Genomic DNA, 15,408 nt, shown 5'->3' on the forward strand with positions numbered 1-15,408 from the left:
AAGTTCAATGGCACAGATGGGTACACTTGCATTCTTGACTCGAACACTAGAGCTCTATTTCCCAGAGAGGACCCTACTTGGATTACGGTTCTGATGTTCATTTACAGTTAATCTTTGTTCCCATCTCCAGCCCAAGGCACCACTTTTCGACTTTGTCTTTTCAACGTGTGTCCTGTCTGGTTAAATGGAATTAAACAATATATGACATTCTGTGTCCAGTTTCTTTCACATAACATGATGTTTTTGAGCTTCATTCTTGTTGTAGCATGTATCAGTATTTCATTCCTTTTTATTGCTGAGTACTATTACATATAATTTGTATCTATGTATGTATATATAGGAGAAGTCCTCAGGTGAGATGCTTGTTGTGTGATTGGAACAGAAGCTGTGAGGTCAGTGCTACGGGATCTGGCCAGAAAAAACAGATCAAGGCCATTTTGCTTTGCAGGTGAGGTATGTAAATTTTATTTCAAGTTCAATGGGAAAACAATGAAGTGTTTAATCAGGGACAAAAACCCGATTTGCATTTAAAAAATATCATCCTGGGTGCGGTACCCAGAATGAATTGAAGGGGAGTAAGGCAGGATTCAGACTTGATTTGGGGAGGGTGGAGGTGGAGTTGGAGAGAGTGTGCTGATGGGTTTATGGGATGTATTAATAGAGCTAAGGAAAAGAGAAATTAAGGAAGGCAAGTGAATCATGAGCTTGAGCTCCTAGGAGGGTAGTGCAACACTTTAATGAGGGGGTAGAAAGGGAGGAAGGAGAGTTCTGCTTGGTCTTGTTAAATCTCACATGCTTATTAGACTTTCAAGGGAGCATTTAGGTATAGAAATCTGAAGAGAAAATATAAATTAGGGAATTACATATAGACCTCATTCTGTTTTACAATCTTCATAGCCTTAGGCCTTTTATATGTGCCATTAGCCATATAATAAATAGCGCTATTTGTGGGTTAACTGGGTGGATCTTTTTTTTTCTTCCTTTTTTTTTTTTTTATAAATTATCTGTATTACCAGCAACACATAACTTAAATTTCTGTACAGTATCTTAGTTCCACCTGTGCACTTTAACGTTAGTGCAATCCTGAAAGTGGAATTGCTAATCTAAGGATATGTACATTTTCACACTTTCTTTTTGCAGTTTACATTATTTAAAGGTCCAAATCCTTAGAAATGTTTGCACCTGTCTTTGCTTGCAGCCACACTGATAATGCCGCACACTGGCTAACATAAGGTATTAGCACACTAATTTTTACCTATCTAATCGCGGGGAAAAGGGGATCTCATTATGTTTTCAAACTCTTTATTTACTTAAGAGTGGAATTGAGCTTCATATTTGTCAGCCAATTGCTGTTCTTCATGCTCTCTTTGACTTCGATTTTGAAGCTTGGTATGTAGATTCCCTGGGACCCCAGGTGTCCGACTCAGGAGTCCTAGTCTGGCGTGGTAAGATGGTGAGCTCAGTTGGCAGGGACCGTGCTCTTTCCATCCTGTGCCCTGCGCACCTGGCTGAGGCCCACTACGGGCTCTGTGCTTGGCAGGTGACAAAGAAGAGGCGCAGATGTGGTGTGGTGTGATGATAAGACAGCTGTGGAGATAACGAGGGAGTTAGGAGGAATGATCCAGACGCCATCCAGCATAGGCCAGACGCAGCCCCGGAAAATCCCCGAATTCCCGCCAGGGAACTCTGGTTGCCTCTCTCCAACGTGGTTTCAAAAGTTGTGAAACTTCTGAGAGCATCCGGGCAGGCGCTGGCAGGAGCCGGTGGGTGTTGGAGCTCCCACGGCGGGGTGACCAGGCCGCAGAGCAGCCCGGGGGGGGGGGCACCCCGGGGGGGGGCCACCCCGTGCTGTCGTGGTGTCCTAGCGCGCGGGAACAAAAAACCGAAAGCAAAAGCTGCTTTCCGGCCCCGCCCTGCAGCCGGCTCCGCCACATTCGGGGGCTGCTAACCGGCGAGGGCGCGTCTCTCCTCCGCCATGGCAAGTTGCTTTTGCTTTGGATTTTGCTGGGCAGGGTCGTCCCCGTCCCACGCTACGGTCCCCTAGAAGGATGCGGGGGCGGGATAGGGCGCGGGGCGGACCCGGGCGGCGCGCGGAGGGGCCCGGGGCGGGCGAAGAGCCGCCTGCCCTGGAGGCCAACCAGCTGGCAAATGTCGCCCTGCCTTTCGGCCCTTGCCCACCTGCGCGTGTGGCAGCTCGAAGCGCGCCTGAAATTCACAGCGGGCTGGGCGACAGGCGCAGCCCCAGAGGAACGGAGCGCCGCGCCCACGTCCCGCACCCAGTGTCCCATCGTCCGGGATGCAGACGCTTCCCGTCGAGGAGGCGCTTCGCAGGCTGCGTAAGGGCTTAACTGTTGTCCCCTCGCGCCTTAGGGAACAAGGAAGGAGGGAGTTACCCAGAAATGGAGGCCATACTTCCTTTTGAAAAGGGCCAGCAAGAAGAATTCACCCCAAGGAAGCAAGTTGGAAAGACATCCTGATGTCTTGTCTGCATTAGTGGGAATTCTCTGTTGCGACCTTAATTCTTTCTCTAGACACTGAGGACTCTGTGTTTCCACCCTCTCTGCTGGCTAGCAAGAACAGCTAGCAAATTCAAAAGTTAGCCTTGCGTGTTCTTTCCATCAAGCGTTTGAAAGCAGTGGCTTGGCCTTTAATTCCTGGTCAGAAATGTTAGGGTCCCGGAAATGCCAAAGCAGTTGTGAGGTGCAAGTGTGATTTTGTTTACTGGGTGACAGTAAAGGCAACGCCAGTGAAAATAAACAACTGATTTTAAGAAAAAAAAAATAAACGAATGCACTCAATGAATCTTATTATCTCTACGTAGTCCCTTAGTTACAAAAATAAATTCAGTTTTTGTTTATATCTTTGTTTCTGATAGGATGGTCAGAAATGTTTTAAAATCTATTATTGGTACAGGGAAAATGCCATCACCTTAATACCTCTTGGCTGAAGTGCTGCTCTTGTTTCAAAATCCTGTATCTATGTGGTAGTTCTTGAAAGAGCTATCTCCATGATATCCCTTTCTTAAACGTGGATGAAAGAGATTAAGAGCCATCAGAGAGGAGTTCCTTTGTTTTCAAAGATAAATGTAGACACTTGAATAAAGAAATATGGCATTAGTATTGATGAGGGAGAAGTGGAGTGAAATTTTCTGAATTTAAATTGATTGAAAGTTTTTCTTTGACGTTGATGAAGAGCAAAAAGAAAGTTAATTCACTAGCCATTTACCCATTGAAGTTGGTGTGGACCGTTAGAGCCAGAGGTGTAGTAATCAAGACAAACCTGTGAAGTAAAAGTCCCTGAAAGTCTGACAAATCTCTTGTTGTTTTTTCCCCCCTGCTAGGAAGACTTGTTTTGGGATAATTACATCTTACCTCTTGCAGCCAGGATGGAGGAACACTTTTATATATTTTTATGGTTTTCTATGCAATCCAGTTGTCCTTGAATATTTTAAGAAACTGTTTTCCTGCGTTAAAAGTACCTTCCATAACAATTAGTGAATAGGTTATTGAGTTTCCTTTCCAGGAGTCAGGCCCTTTACTTTATGTATCCCAACATGAGCCATTTTCATCTCCATTTTCATGCTTGATTCTTTGCTTTTGCTGTGAACTCTTGCACTTTTAACTAAATTTGACCATTCACTAAAATTTGACCCCAGCTTCCAAAGCCTCTCTTTTATGAAACCTTCTTTGACTGCTTTAGAAGAATTCCCACTAATCTTGCATATATTTATTGGGTATTTTGGTGTTTTCTGGTGAACGGTTTTGTAGCCTTCTCAAATTGTTGGGTGTTGGTCTGTTTCCTCTTGTAGAGAAATACATCTCTTTTTTGTGTGTGTGCTTACCAAGCTTTGTTGAAATGATTAATATAAGTGTCTGCCTCTCTCTCATCCATAAGGTGAAGGTCATTTTTTTTTTTTAAATGTTGGTAATCCTAAAGCCTGTCCCACAGTCCTGTACATAATAAATGCTTAGTAAATTTTGTGGTGGAACTGAATTTCAAGGCAAGGGATATGGTTATTTTTTTGTATGTGTTATCTGTGGTACCCAGCATATTGCCAAGCATAGAACACATGCTTAATGAATACTGTGTTTGTTAATTGATTAGCTAATTTATATATTATTATATTTGGTTTAATGCCATGTGTATTTTTCATTTTTCCATTTACAGAAAAATGTTCCTGGTAGCTATGTCAAATGGATTCTCTCTCACTCTCCTGGTATTACATAATTTACTCCAAATCATGGCACATTTTAGTATGCTTATGATCTTTAAGCTGGGGCCCCTTCAAATGCCAGAAAACGGGGGGACTTACTTGCTCAGGGATGCCAGGACTCATACTTAGCAGGTCAGGTTCTTCTAAGGTTGTTGCCCATCTGCCTTCACTGTGTGTGCGTGTGTGTGTGTGTGTGTGTGTGTGTGTGTACACATATGAGTGAAGAATGTGGAGAGACACTGGAACAGTTTTTTTGCCACTAGACTTGCAACTAATCTTTCTGTTTTTGGTACCTTTTTTCATTTCTGAGGTTCTGCCATGAAGGTTGTCACCTTTCCACTGCAATCTCAGTTCCTCCTTCTGGGTTAGCTCCTTTCCTCTGCCTTGTTCTTCCACATACTTCGAAGTATTTTCAGTCTTTCAGAAATAAGTTGCAATCTCTCCTATGCTGATTGCATCCGTTACCTGGGTTTATTCTCTTTTTAATTCTATTACTTTCATTTTAAGGTGCTCTGGGGATGGACAGGACACTGTGTGGGTGCTTACACTGTCTTCTTAACCTGGGAGGTCAGAAGTAGTTTTCCTATTCCCAGTAGTTTTCCTTTTTCCTATTTCCTATTCCCTGAGTATAAAATACTCTCAACTGATAGCCCAAAACATCTTTGTGACCTATTAATCATTACTTGGGCCCATAAGACATTTGTCCTTCCTAGGGATTATTTAGGATAAATTATGTCTGAGCTCTGGTACAATCAGGCTGGACTACCTGCATAAGCATTGGGAGAAGCATATGGGTCCACTTCTTTTAATGGGCTTGGGAAGAAATTAAAACATTTAAATAGAAGCCCCTTAACTGGATAATTCAAGAAGTTCAAAGAGAGCGAGCCCAGGGAAAGATTTATTTGCAGTTGGTACTTTGTGCCCTGCATGATGGTAGGGTCTGCAATAGCATATACTCGAAGTGGGTAAATTCCATCTTAGATATGTGCTAGAAGGCAGGATTTACTCCACTGCAGTCCCAATATCATTGCCAGGGTGTTTTTTTTTTTTTTTTTTTAATGTTCACTTTTTCCTGATTCTGAATAAAAAGTTTGGGGATGTGTTTCTTATTGGCTTATGTACTCTGGATTCCACAATTAAGAAAACGTACAGCCATCTTCAAACTACCATATTTTGTGGTTAGCTTGACTTTTTAAAAATTTAAAAAATTTATATCTCTTGATCTTTTTCTTTGTGACTTCCAATATTTTTATGCCTTTCTAAAATCAGACAAATATTAACCAGTGTTTTTCATGTATTATAAAAGAAGGGCCAGCCCCGTTGGCTCAGGTGGTTGGAGCACCGTGTTCCTAACTCTAAGGAATCGTCTGTTCGATTCCCAGATGGGCCAGTGAGCTGCACCCTCTACAGCTAAGATAGTGAACAACAGTGCTCCCTGGAGCTGGGCTACCGGGAGCAGCCGGAGGTTGGCGTGAGCTGCCGTGGGCTGCTGTGTCCTGCTGTGAGCTGCTGTGAGCGGCCAACCGAGGACCGGCGACCGACTGCCTCAGCCAGGGGGAGCACAAGGCTCATAATACCAGCATGGGCCAGGGAGCTGTGTCCTACACAACTAGACTGAGAAACAACGGCTTGAACCAGACGTGGGGGGGCGGGGGGAAGTGGAAGCAGAGGGGAAAAAGAGGTTCACTTTTTACATTTAATGTTGAATTTCATATAGAGTTTATATTGCTATATGGTATGAGGCAGGGATCTATCCTTACTATATATATTTTTAAAGTACCTTATCAGCTGCACTAGTACCTTTATTGAATAAAATAGGCTCTCCCACTGGTGTGTGATGTTGCGTATATTAAGTAGAATCTTCCATATTTAAAGAGCATCCTGCTATTTTTATTACAGGCATCGGTTTTGAATGTCAGTGAATCCAAAGCATCTGAAAGAACAGTTGTAGTTGCTGGTCTTCCTGTTGGCGTTTGGAACGATCTGTTACTGTCCACAGTAGTGAAGACTCACTTCCAAGATATTAAGAATAAGGGTGGCTGTGTTGAAGATGTGATATATCCAACAAGAACCAAGGGAGTTGCGTATGTAATATTCAAAGAAAAAAAAGGTATTTTCAAATCAAATTTTTGTCATGTTAGAAGTGCTTCTGTAATGAAATTAAAAATTGAATTTCATTAAAATGATTCAAGGGATTGATAAAGTTTAAAGTAGCTTTTTAAAAAAATGTTCTATTCTGAGTATAAAAGTGGCACACTATTGCACTAGAAAGAATATATGGAAAAATGGCTTGTGATAAAGTTGCTAGTAACTGGCAAATTCTTGAAGGCTTCTTTCTATATTTTGAATAGTCTGTGTTGGGATAAAAGTGATACAATTTATTGTAGAAAACTTGTATAATACAGAAAAAGATAAACAAAACCCACAAAACTGATCTCTAATCTCACAAAATAATCCCAAACAAGATAACTACTTTGGGAATTTTGAGGTGGCTTCAGCAATATAACTATACTGTTTGCTTCTCTTTATTCAAACCAACAACTGGATAGTCTAATGTAATGTCTGCTATATTACTGGTATAGTTGGGTTGCAGAGATATAGCTTGGAACTCAGATCAGGGTGAGTGATTGTTTCCCACCTCCATCCCTGATATAGGTGACGAAGTTGGGTCTGCTAGAGCGTACTCACCCCTCCTGCCTCATGGAGGGGCAGCCTTCCTTACTGCTAAGTTGGCTGGCAGCATAAATTGCCAGAGAAAGATGGGTGTCCATACAAGTCTCTTGGAGGTAAAAGTACTACGTAGGAGAAGGAGGAGAAAAAGAACTTGCTCTGCTTGAGGAAAGACAAGATTCAGAGAGAGAGATCCAAGAAACCAAGGATTCTCAGTGCCTTTATCTGTTGTCATTAGTTAAGTCATTCTTTTTCAATGGGGATGCTCAAGTGAGAGATGGCAGGAAGGGTTTCTTATTATTTCTCTAAGGGGATTATAGTGTTTTCAGAAGTTGTATATTGAGTTGGTAGCTCAGAGAGAGAGAGGGGTCATTTATTAATTCACGAATATTTATTGAGTGCCTGTTCCATCTGAGCTATGAGTGAAATGATAATGGTTTTTGTCCTTTTCCGTCTGACTTATTTCACTTAGCTTAGTACTCTCAAGATCCATCCAGGTTGCTCAACTTCACTAGCTATAAGGGAAATACAAATCAAAACTACAATGAGATACCATCTCACACCTGTTAGAATGACTATTATCAATAATACCAGAAATAAGAAGTGTTGGAGAGGGTATGGAGAAAAGGGAACCCTTACACACGGCTGATGGGAATGTGAAGTGGTGCAGCCACTATGGAAACCAGTATGGAGAGGTATCTCAAAAAACTAAGAATAGAATTCCATATGACTCAGCAATCCCTCTTCTGGGTATCTACCCGAAAAATTAGATAACACTTATTTGTAAAGATGTATGTACCCCTATGTTCATTGCAGCATTATTCACAGTGGCCAAGACATGGAAACAGCCAAAGTGTCCTTCGGTAGTGATTGGATAAAGAAGATGTGGTATATGTACACAATGGAATATTACTCGGCCATAAAAACATGAAATGCTGTCATTTGTTTATATATATTAATATATAATATGAGTGCTATGAAAAAACATAAAGAGGAGTAGAGGGATATAATGTGATGGAGAGTGCTACTTTAGATAGAGTGGGCAGGGAAATACTGTTTAGGTGTCATTTGAGCAGAGACCAGAATCGAGTAAGAGAATGACTCATGTAGATAAGGGCATAGAAAATTCTTGGCCAAGGGAAGGACTGGGAAAAATTCTCTGAGAGGGCAGCATGCGGTCCGTCTTGAAGAACAAGGAGGCCTGTGTGGCTAGAGTGGAATGAGTGAGGGGGAGAGTAATGGAAGATGTGGTCAGACGGGTAGCTGGGGGCCAGTTTATGTTAAGTAGCTTATAGGTCAAGGCAAGGTATCTGGATGTTTTTCTGGGTTAGAGGGAAAGCCACTGGAGTGTTTTGAACGGAGGACTGACAAAATGTGACTGCCTTTTCTTGGATGGTCAGTCTGTCAGCTGTGTGGAGAATTAGGAGCTGCTAGTCAGGACTGGTTTTGATTGGGGGGGGAGCACGGCAGGTGATTAACAACTGATGGGTTTTCAGGATTTGCTGAAGGATTAGGTGTCATTTGCTGCGAAGTGGGACACTGGAGGGAGAGAGTGTGGGGTTCGGGCCTAGTTCAAGAGTTGAATTTCAGTCACTGAGATGCCTGTTAGGATAATGCAGCAGAGATTTCCATGGGCAGGAGGGAGAAAGGTTGAGGCTGAAGATAGAATTTTGGAAGTGAGACGTGTAGAAATGGTAACTATGGGAAAAGCTGCTGATCACCCAGGGAGTGGGTGTAGGTTAGCAAACAGGTCTGAGGCCTCAGGCGTGGGGCATGCCAACATCTGGAGAATGGGAAGAGAAGAATTAGCAAAGGAGACTGAGTAGGTCAGCCAGTGAACTAGAGGAAAACCAGGACAGTGTGCTCTCCTGGATTCAGGAAGGTAAAGTCTCCTTATAGTGATAATTAACAAAATGGGGGATTGACTTTTAGGTGATACACACACACACATACACACACACACACCCTACCTACCTACTATGTGTGTTTTTAAAAGTATAATTAGGATCATATTTACACATTAAATGAATGTTAATGTTTTAAAGTAGAAGGGAAAACTTTTTAAAAGTTGAATTTAGAGGAAAACTGTAGGAAAAAATCTTAGGCATTTTAAACAGTAGAGTTGAACATCTTTTATTTAAAATAATTGTTAGTGTATTATGCCACAAACACTTCTGATGACAGTGTTTCCACTTAGTTGCAGAGAATGTCATCAGAGAAAAGAAATACTGTCTTGCAGAGAAGTTCGGATCCGTGGAACTCACAGTCTCTCATTTTAGTGAACAGGTAAGGTGTGGTGCTGGTAACGCTGGATCCCATTTCTTCTGCAAAGTGTTCCTTACTTAAGAGATACAAAGCACTCTTACCCCGTGACTTTTAGGAAAGAAAATGCAAACTCTCTAACCTGAGTCAGTGTGAAAGGCCAAATCCGTGTGTTAACATGTTTTGGTTACTACCTGGTCTGTTTTCATGTTTCTATATGTCCCACCTGATGCTTTTAAAGTGAGTGAGCTTTTTGGCTCTCATGGATGAAATCAGGTATCTACCGCAGGACTTCTTTTGGGAAAAACAAAAACCCAGTTAGGCTGAACGTTAAAAAGAAACTTTGAAAAATGCAGGAAAGTTTTAAATAAGAGGAAATAGTTAAAATTCAAAGCAATGGTTTAAAACTTTATTGGTTAAGAAACCCAGGGTACTGTGCAGCCATTTGATGAACTTCAAACTTGGAGGACTCTCTAGGGGGCTCCCTAAGCACAAAGCAGAACCAGAACAGTATGTATCTATGGGTGTTGCTTAAGACTTTGTTTCAAAAAACCGTTCTGCCTCTAAAAAATATTTGACCACCTCTGTTTCGGGGAATGCATTGAGGGACTGTGAATCCCAAATTGAACATTGTGGCCCGGATGGGGTTGTGGGATCCCTTTGGTGGGCAGCCAGTCTGTGGTAGGCAGTTGGGGCCTGTTTTAGGGCAACTGCAGCAGAGACAAAGTGTTAGAAAAGGAATGTGTTTATGTAGTCTGCTTGGCAGTGTTCTTTTAATGTCTCTCTCTTTAATTTTAGGTCTTCAGCTCTGTAAAAGCTATTCTTGACCTATCCGTTTTTCAGAGTCAAGTTGTTCTGGAAAATCTGGTAATGGACCTGCAAAGGAAAATTCCAACTTTATGCTTCAGTCCTTTGGAACACAATGGAAGGATCTCTGTTCAAGGATCATTTCTGGCTATCAAAAGTCTCAAAGAATCTTTGCTATTAACAGCAAGGCTTCTTTTAGAGAAAAACAGGAGTTTTATCAGTGAGGGGGAAAAGTGGAATAGACAGAGCCCCGGAAGGAGCCTACAGAGAAGTAGTACTTCTCTGGAATCACTCAGGTCCTCCTTACCTGACACTACTAGAAGTGGAGAAATGCTTGTTCTCGACACAGATGTTTTTCTTTACCTGAAAAAGAAGAGCGAGTTTTATAAAGACACATTGAAAACATTTCATGTTCTGTGTCAGGAGAGAGTGGATGGTGAAATTACCACACTTTGCCTAAAAAATGCTCAAGATGGTTCTTGGCCAAACAATGAAAAACTTGTAAAAGAGTTCATTGAGAAATATTCTCATAGTCTACACTTTGAGCTTAGAAAAGAGACATTTGTTTTGGAAGGAAAGGACAATAGAGAGAAAATAAATATTAAGTTGGCATGTGAACAACTAAGTTCGAGGTACCTGAAGGTTCTGACTAATTTTTATAAGACACACATTGACATTATAGGATCTTCTTCTGACACTTACTCATTTAAAAAAGAGGTCATGAAATTAATAAAGCAAAAAGTTAGGTAATAGAATCTCAGCAATAGTGATGGCAATGGCTGCTGCTTTCCTTTACCAAACAGTGAGGACGCCATGCATGACGCCAGCTTTACCCACTTTATCTCGTTTAATCCTTGAGACCATCCTTCATCGTAGGCACTGCTTTCCTCATGTTATAGGGGAAGAAAGTAGGATTTAGGGGTTATCCAGATGCAAGGAATGGGGCTGAGGTCAAACCCAGTCTCTGATTACAAAGATAATATCTTAGTTATAAAACTTGGACAAACATCTCACTACACTTGGAAGAAATCTCACTTTCTCTGCAACGGCAAATTCTTCAAAAAAGAAGTAGCTTATTTCTAACATATAAGAAGTTCAGATAATGATGACTATGTCATTGGCAATTTCAAACATTTACAAAGTTTGTGTTTACTCCAAATAGAAAAAGAATGCTGGCAAAAGTCACTTGAGAAGTTACTTAGATGGAAAGTATTTCTGATGCAGGTAAATCATTACTTGAGTGAATCTCATTGGCACAAGGCTACTGGACATACACAACATTTTTATTGCTGGTTATTTACCTAAGTGATTATATAAAATCTTGGTTCTCTTGTTATAATTATGAGGAAAGTGTAGTGTCTTTTTTTCTTTCTTCCCCCTTTTATAATTGTGTTGTTAAAGTAACAACATTTGAGAGGTAAGCGTATGGACGATAAAAATAATTACAAGTGCTATTTGCCAGGCATAATTTTTAGTGTTTTATATATCTTTATTCTCATAGCAACCCTATGAGGTAGGTGGTCTTGATCCCATTTGCTTAGATATGGAAACTGACGCGCACTGATGTAATTTAATCCGTGCTCTTAATTATTGTACTGTGCTTCTCCCTTTTATAGAACTAGTATTCCACAATTCTACTTAAACAGTTGAGAAGTCTTTCCTTAAAGGTGGCAGAAGGATTTGAAAATTCTTTAGTAAAGAAGGGAAGCCAGAGCTTGTAAGTCATTCAGTTGTCTATGACTCCCCTGAATTTAACTTTGGGTTTAGCCAATTTTAAGTATGGGGCACTGCAGAGACCCTCCTAGGATAATAAAATGTATACATCGTGCATATCTCTAAGTAAACAAACATGCTTATGATGGTTAGAATTGTTTCAGTAGAAAAGTGTAAGAAAAATCTCACTATATGCTTTCATTTTTCTCAGCCATCTAAATCTCAAATATATAAATAAGTTCTATTTCTTTAAATACGACGTTTCATTTCTGTTTGAGTACACACTTTTATCACAGGAAACTGCTATTTATGTCAAGCGCCCAATAATGCATCTTTAAGTTAAAAAGGGGTTTCGTTTTTATTTTGCTTCAAGGACTTTGTTTGTCTTAGTCTGGATCCACTCAGGAGAGAGAAGCCCCCCAGTAATTGGAACAGGGAAAGTGTAATATAAAGAATTGTTAATTATAACGGATTGGAATAAAGAGGGACTGGCTAGCAATAAATAAAGAGACCTCTAAAAAATACAGGAATAACAGACATAAGGAGCAGCTTAGATAGAGCACCCAAGGAAGAGCACCCATGCCCCCCACCTCTCCCAGGACTGAGAGCCAGTCCTTGCTGGAGGGCTTGTGCAAGGAGACTTTGCTTGAAATCCATCCTCTAGGATGCTGGAGGAATCTCTTCACAGGGGTACCTCACCAGGGCACTCCATTACGAAATGCCTGAAGGGGTTGCACAGGGGAGCGGCTAGTGGCTGGATGACACTGGCTACTGTGCACTGCAGGCCTGGAGTGCTGGGGAGGCCTGTGTGCCAGGGGCTGGCCCCTAGAGAAACTGCCACGCTGTGACTTGGGTACTGGGGGAGCCTCCGGGGCTGAGGAGCTGGATTCTGGGTAGGCTGCCCAATGAATGCAGTGAAGCAGGAACAGACTTCTCTCCTGCAGTGACTCTCCAGTGCCCTCTACTGAGAAAGCTTAACGGCCTGTCAGCTACGAAACAGGCCCCTTTTTAAAGGGCCCAGAACTATTAGGGAGTTAGGCACATAAGATGAATTTAAGGCTGAGTCAATAAATTGAGAGCTGGCAGAGTTTATATTTGATACGTACCAAGGCTTTCATTATTACCCCAAATTTAATATCAATAAAAGTCTTTCACCAAAGAGCTGGATCAGAAGAGTCTCATTCCATGATGTGATAGAAATTGAAGACTAGTTGATTTAAAGATACAGGTATAACATTTTCTCTGAAAAGATTATGTATTTCAGGTGTTTTCTACATTTTGTTGTCCAGTTTAGAGTTTAACAGCACTCTTCTTGTAATACGCTGGCTGTGTAACCAATTTCTGTTCTTAATAAAAACTGACTTTTTTCCCCCAAAAGTGGTATTAGTGATTTTTATTAAAATTTAGTTTTGAAGGTTACTGATGCCCAGGCAGATGGTGTGAATTCCATCTTGTAGTCAGGCCAAACCCTGTTGTATGTCTGCCATTGAGAGAAAAACCTATTCTTTAATTAGGTCATAAGTTGATACTTTTCAAAGAGGCTGTAGGTAGTGAGGAGAACCGTTATCAGGTTACAAAAGGAGATGCAGGAATTTAAGATCATGATGGACAAAGGAGAAGAGTCAGAGAAAGGACTCTGAGGCATTTGGATACCTTCATTCAGGAATTTTTGTAGAGCTCATCCTCTGGGCCAACTGTGTGGCTGGTTTCTGGAGACAAGTGGGGCATCAGACAGAATGTTCACCAACTCCTTAGAAGTTATGCCTAGTCTGGCAGAGAAGGCAGGCGGACCATTAACTGCTTTCATAGTGCTTGTTATAGAATAGTGCTTGGCATAGGGTTGGGGGGAGTCAGTTCTTACCTGGGATGTGTTAGTCATTTCCATATTATTTCATAATTCTCATAGAAAAAGATAGTATGTGTTCAAGTTTTATTTACCTTATTATTGAGGAGTCAACTAGCAGGATGCCAAAACTGGTTCAAAAAGAACACTAGATAGGGAATTAAAAAGTCACTAGGGAAAAGCATTAATAAAGATTGCTAAATTAGGAACAAAACTGATCAATGTCCTGATGTCGCTTGAGCCTCACGGGGACATCCAAGAGAGGACTCAACCCAGAGCAGCAGTGACCAGGCTCTTGTCTCAGTGCAAGAAAGAATTCAAGATCAAGAGCGAGACAGATGCAGGAAAGCGAAGGCAATTTATTGAAAAGGAAAGCACACACAGGAGAAGAAAGGGCTGGCGAACTCTGAGAATGAGTCACGCAGAGGAAGTCCCAATTAGGGGTATTTATCCCTCCCAGGGTGGGACTTGGTGACCTCCTAGTGATACATTTGTTTGTCTCCTCCCCCTGGGCAGGACCCTGAGATGCATGATGGGAGTCTTAGTAACTGCAATGCAAATGACATTAAAATTAGCTAAGTCAGGTCCCCAGTTATAGGGATTAGCCTTGCTGGATGAAACTGGTTTCTTATTTTTCTCCAGCTACAGGTGCCAGCTACATGGTTTCTTGTTACTTGTGTAACCGGTGAGGTACCTCATGTTGTACGCTGAAGGGGTTTGTCAACTTCCTAGAGTACTTCTGCCTTGCTATAATGCTGTGACACTGATTTGGGTGGTTATTTTTGCTGCTAGACAGAAAAGAAAATAATCACACTTTATCAGTCTTTTCTAGAGTTTAAATTTCTGACTTTACAGAGTTGTATAATGTCATTGCCCTAATTGATTCTGCTATTAAATGAAACCAAATGACATTCCCCCAAAGTGATGACCCACAGTGGGCTTATTAGAGCATGTCTAGCATGGCATTAAAAGGTCACATAATTATTTTTTGCCTCATTTCTGTGTTGTGAGTAATTTTCTTTAACAAGGGTCAGGAGAAGCTTCCCAGAGGCTGAGAGCCAATGGATGGGTGTTTGCTCAATGAAGGGATGAGGAAGGAAGGCAAAATAGCGCTTGGTTTGGTAGATGAACGCTAACTTTAGGGCTGGTTGAATTTTGACAGCTTAGTTCTTACAACTTTTATTTGATGGACAAGATTCCTTGATTTTTCAGAAGATTCACACATACAGAAGAGTGGAGGGAAGGAAATGCCCAATTTGCTTTGTGAATTTCTCCTTATAAACCCTGTTCGTGACAATATATAGTTTCCAAGAGATAGTAATTTAAGGAACTTCACTCACGCCTGGATTTCATTACTTTTGGACCACTTCCTGGCATCAATATTGGCAGAGGAAAGTAACCCTTTCACTTGAGTAAGTTCTCTTCCCTATTCTCCACTGACCCCATCTCTCTCATCTTTCACCTCTTCCAAATCTTACGCCTTTGGCCTCAGTGTTCTCAGCCGTAACCTGAAAAGAGTACCTATTTCACAGGGTTATTATGAGTTTCAGAAATCATGTTAAGGAACAGATATTCAAACCTAGTAGTTATTATTTGAAGAACTTGGTAATACCAACACCCCAGTAATACCAAGGCGCCCAGTGCGTGGAATGCCTTATCTCAGGGCTGGCACCAATATGGTACTCAAGGTCGGAAAACAAACAGTCGCTCTGGACTTTTTTCTCTTTTCTCCATTTGTATGGCCACTACCTTAGGCCTGTGTCATTTCTTATCTGAGTTAGTGGGTTCAATAGCAGCCCCCACCCTCCCAATTTGCATTCTACACTACTGTAATTAGCTCCTACCTGAGCTGTTGCAATATTCTAACTGGCCGGCTCTCGCCACCCCCATGCTCTACATT

The 15,408-nt window shown here is 41.4% G+C and overlaps 1 protein-coding gene across 2 annotated transcripts; it reads left to right on the forward strand.

Annotated features, from left to right (window-relative positions):
• Positions 1–1,876: 1,876 nt before the first annotated feature.
• RBM43 (RNA binding motif protein 43) lies at positions 1,877–13,034 on the forward strand. 2 transcript variants are annotated; one of them, XM_033112931.1, is made up of 4 exons: positions 1,877–1,978; positions 6,113–6,323; positions 9,081–9,169; positions 9,944–13,034. In XM_033112931.1, the coding sequence occupies exons 1-4, from the start codon at positions 1,976–1,978 to the stop codon at positions 10,700–10,702; spliced, it is 1,062 nt and encodes a 353-aa protein (XP_032968822.1). In that variant the 5' UTR covers positions 1,877–1,975; the 3' UTR covers positions 10,703–13,034. The 2 variants fall into 2 exon arrangements, with proteins under 2 accessions (XP_032968822.1, XP_032968821.1); XM_033112930.1 differs by lacking the exon at positions 1,877–1,978 and adding an exon at positions 4,172–4,216.
• Positions 13,035–15,408: the final 2,374 nt, after the last annotated feature.

Source organism: Rhinolophus ferrumequinum, chromosome 8, assembly GCF_004115265.2.
Source record: "Rhinolophus ferrumequinum isolate MPI-CBG mRhiFer1 chromosome 8, mRhiFer1_v1.p, whole genome shotgun sequence".
Classification (NCBI taxonomy): domain Eukaryota; kingdom Metazoa; phylum Chordata; class Mammalia; order Chiroptera; family Rhinolophidae; genus Rhinolophus; species Rhinolophus ferrumequinum.

Excerpts from the sequence above, each read along its gene's own strand:
- RBM43 (XM_033112930.1), top strand. The coding sequence starts at position 4,172 with ATGTTCCTGGTAGCTATGTCAAATGGATTCTCTCTCACTCTCCTG. Across the intron at positions 4,217-6,112 it reads GATTCTCTCTCACTCTCCTG|GCATCGGTTTTGAATGTCAG; the intron begins GTATTACATAAT and ends TTTTTATTACAG. Across the intron at positions 6,324-9,080 it reads AATATTCAAAGAAAAAAAAG|TTGCAGAGAATGTCATCAGA; the intron begins GTATTTTCAAAT and ends GTTTCCACTTAG.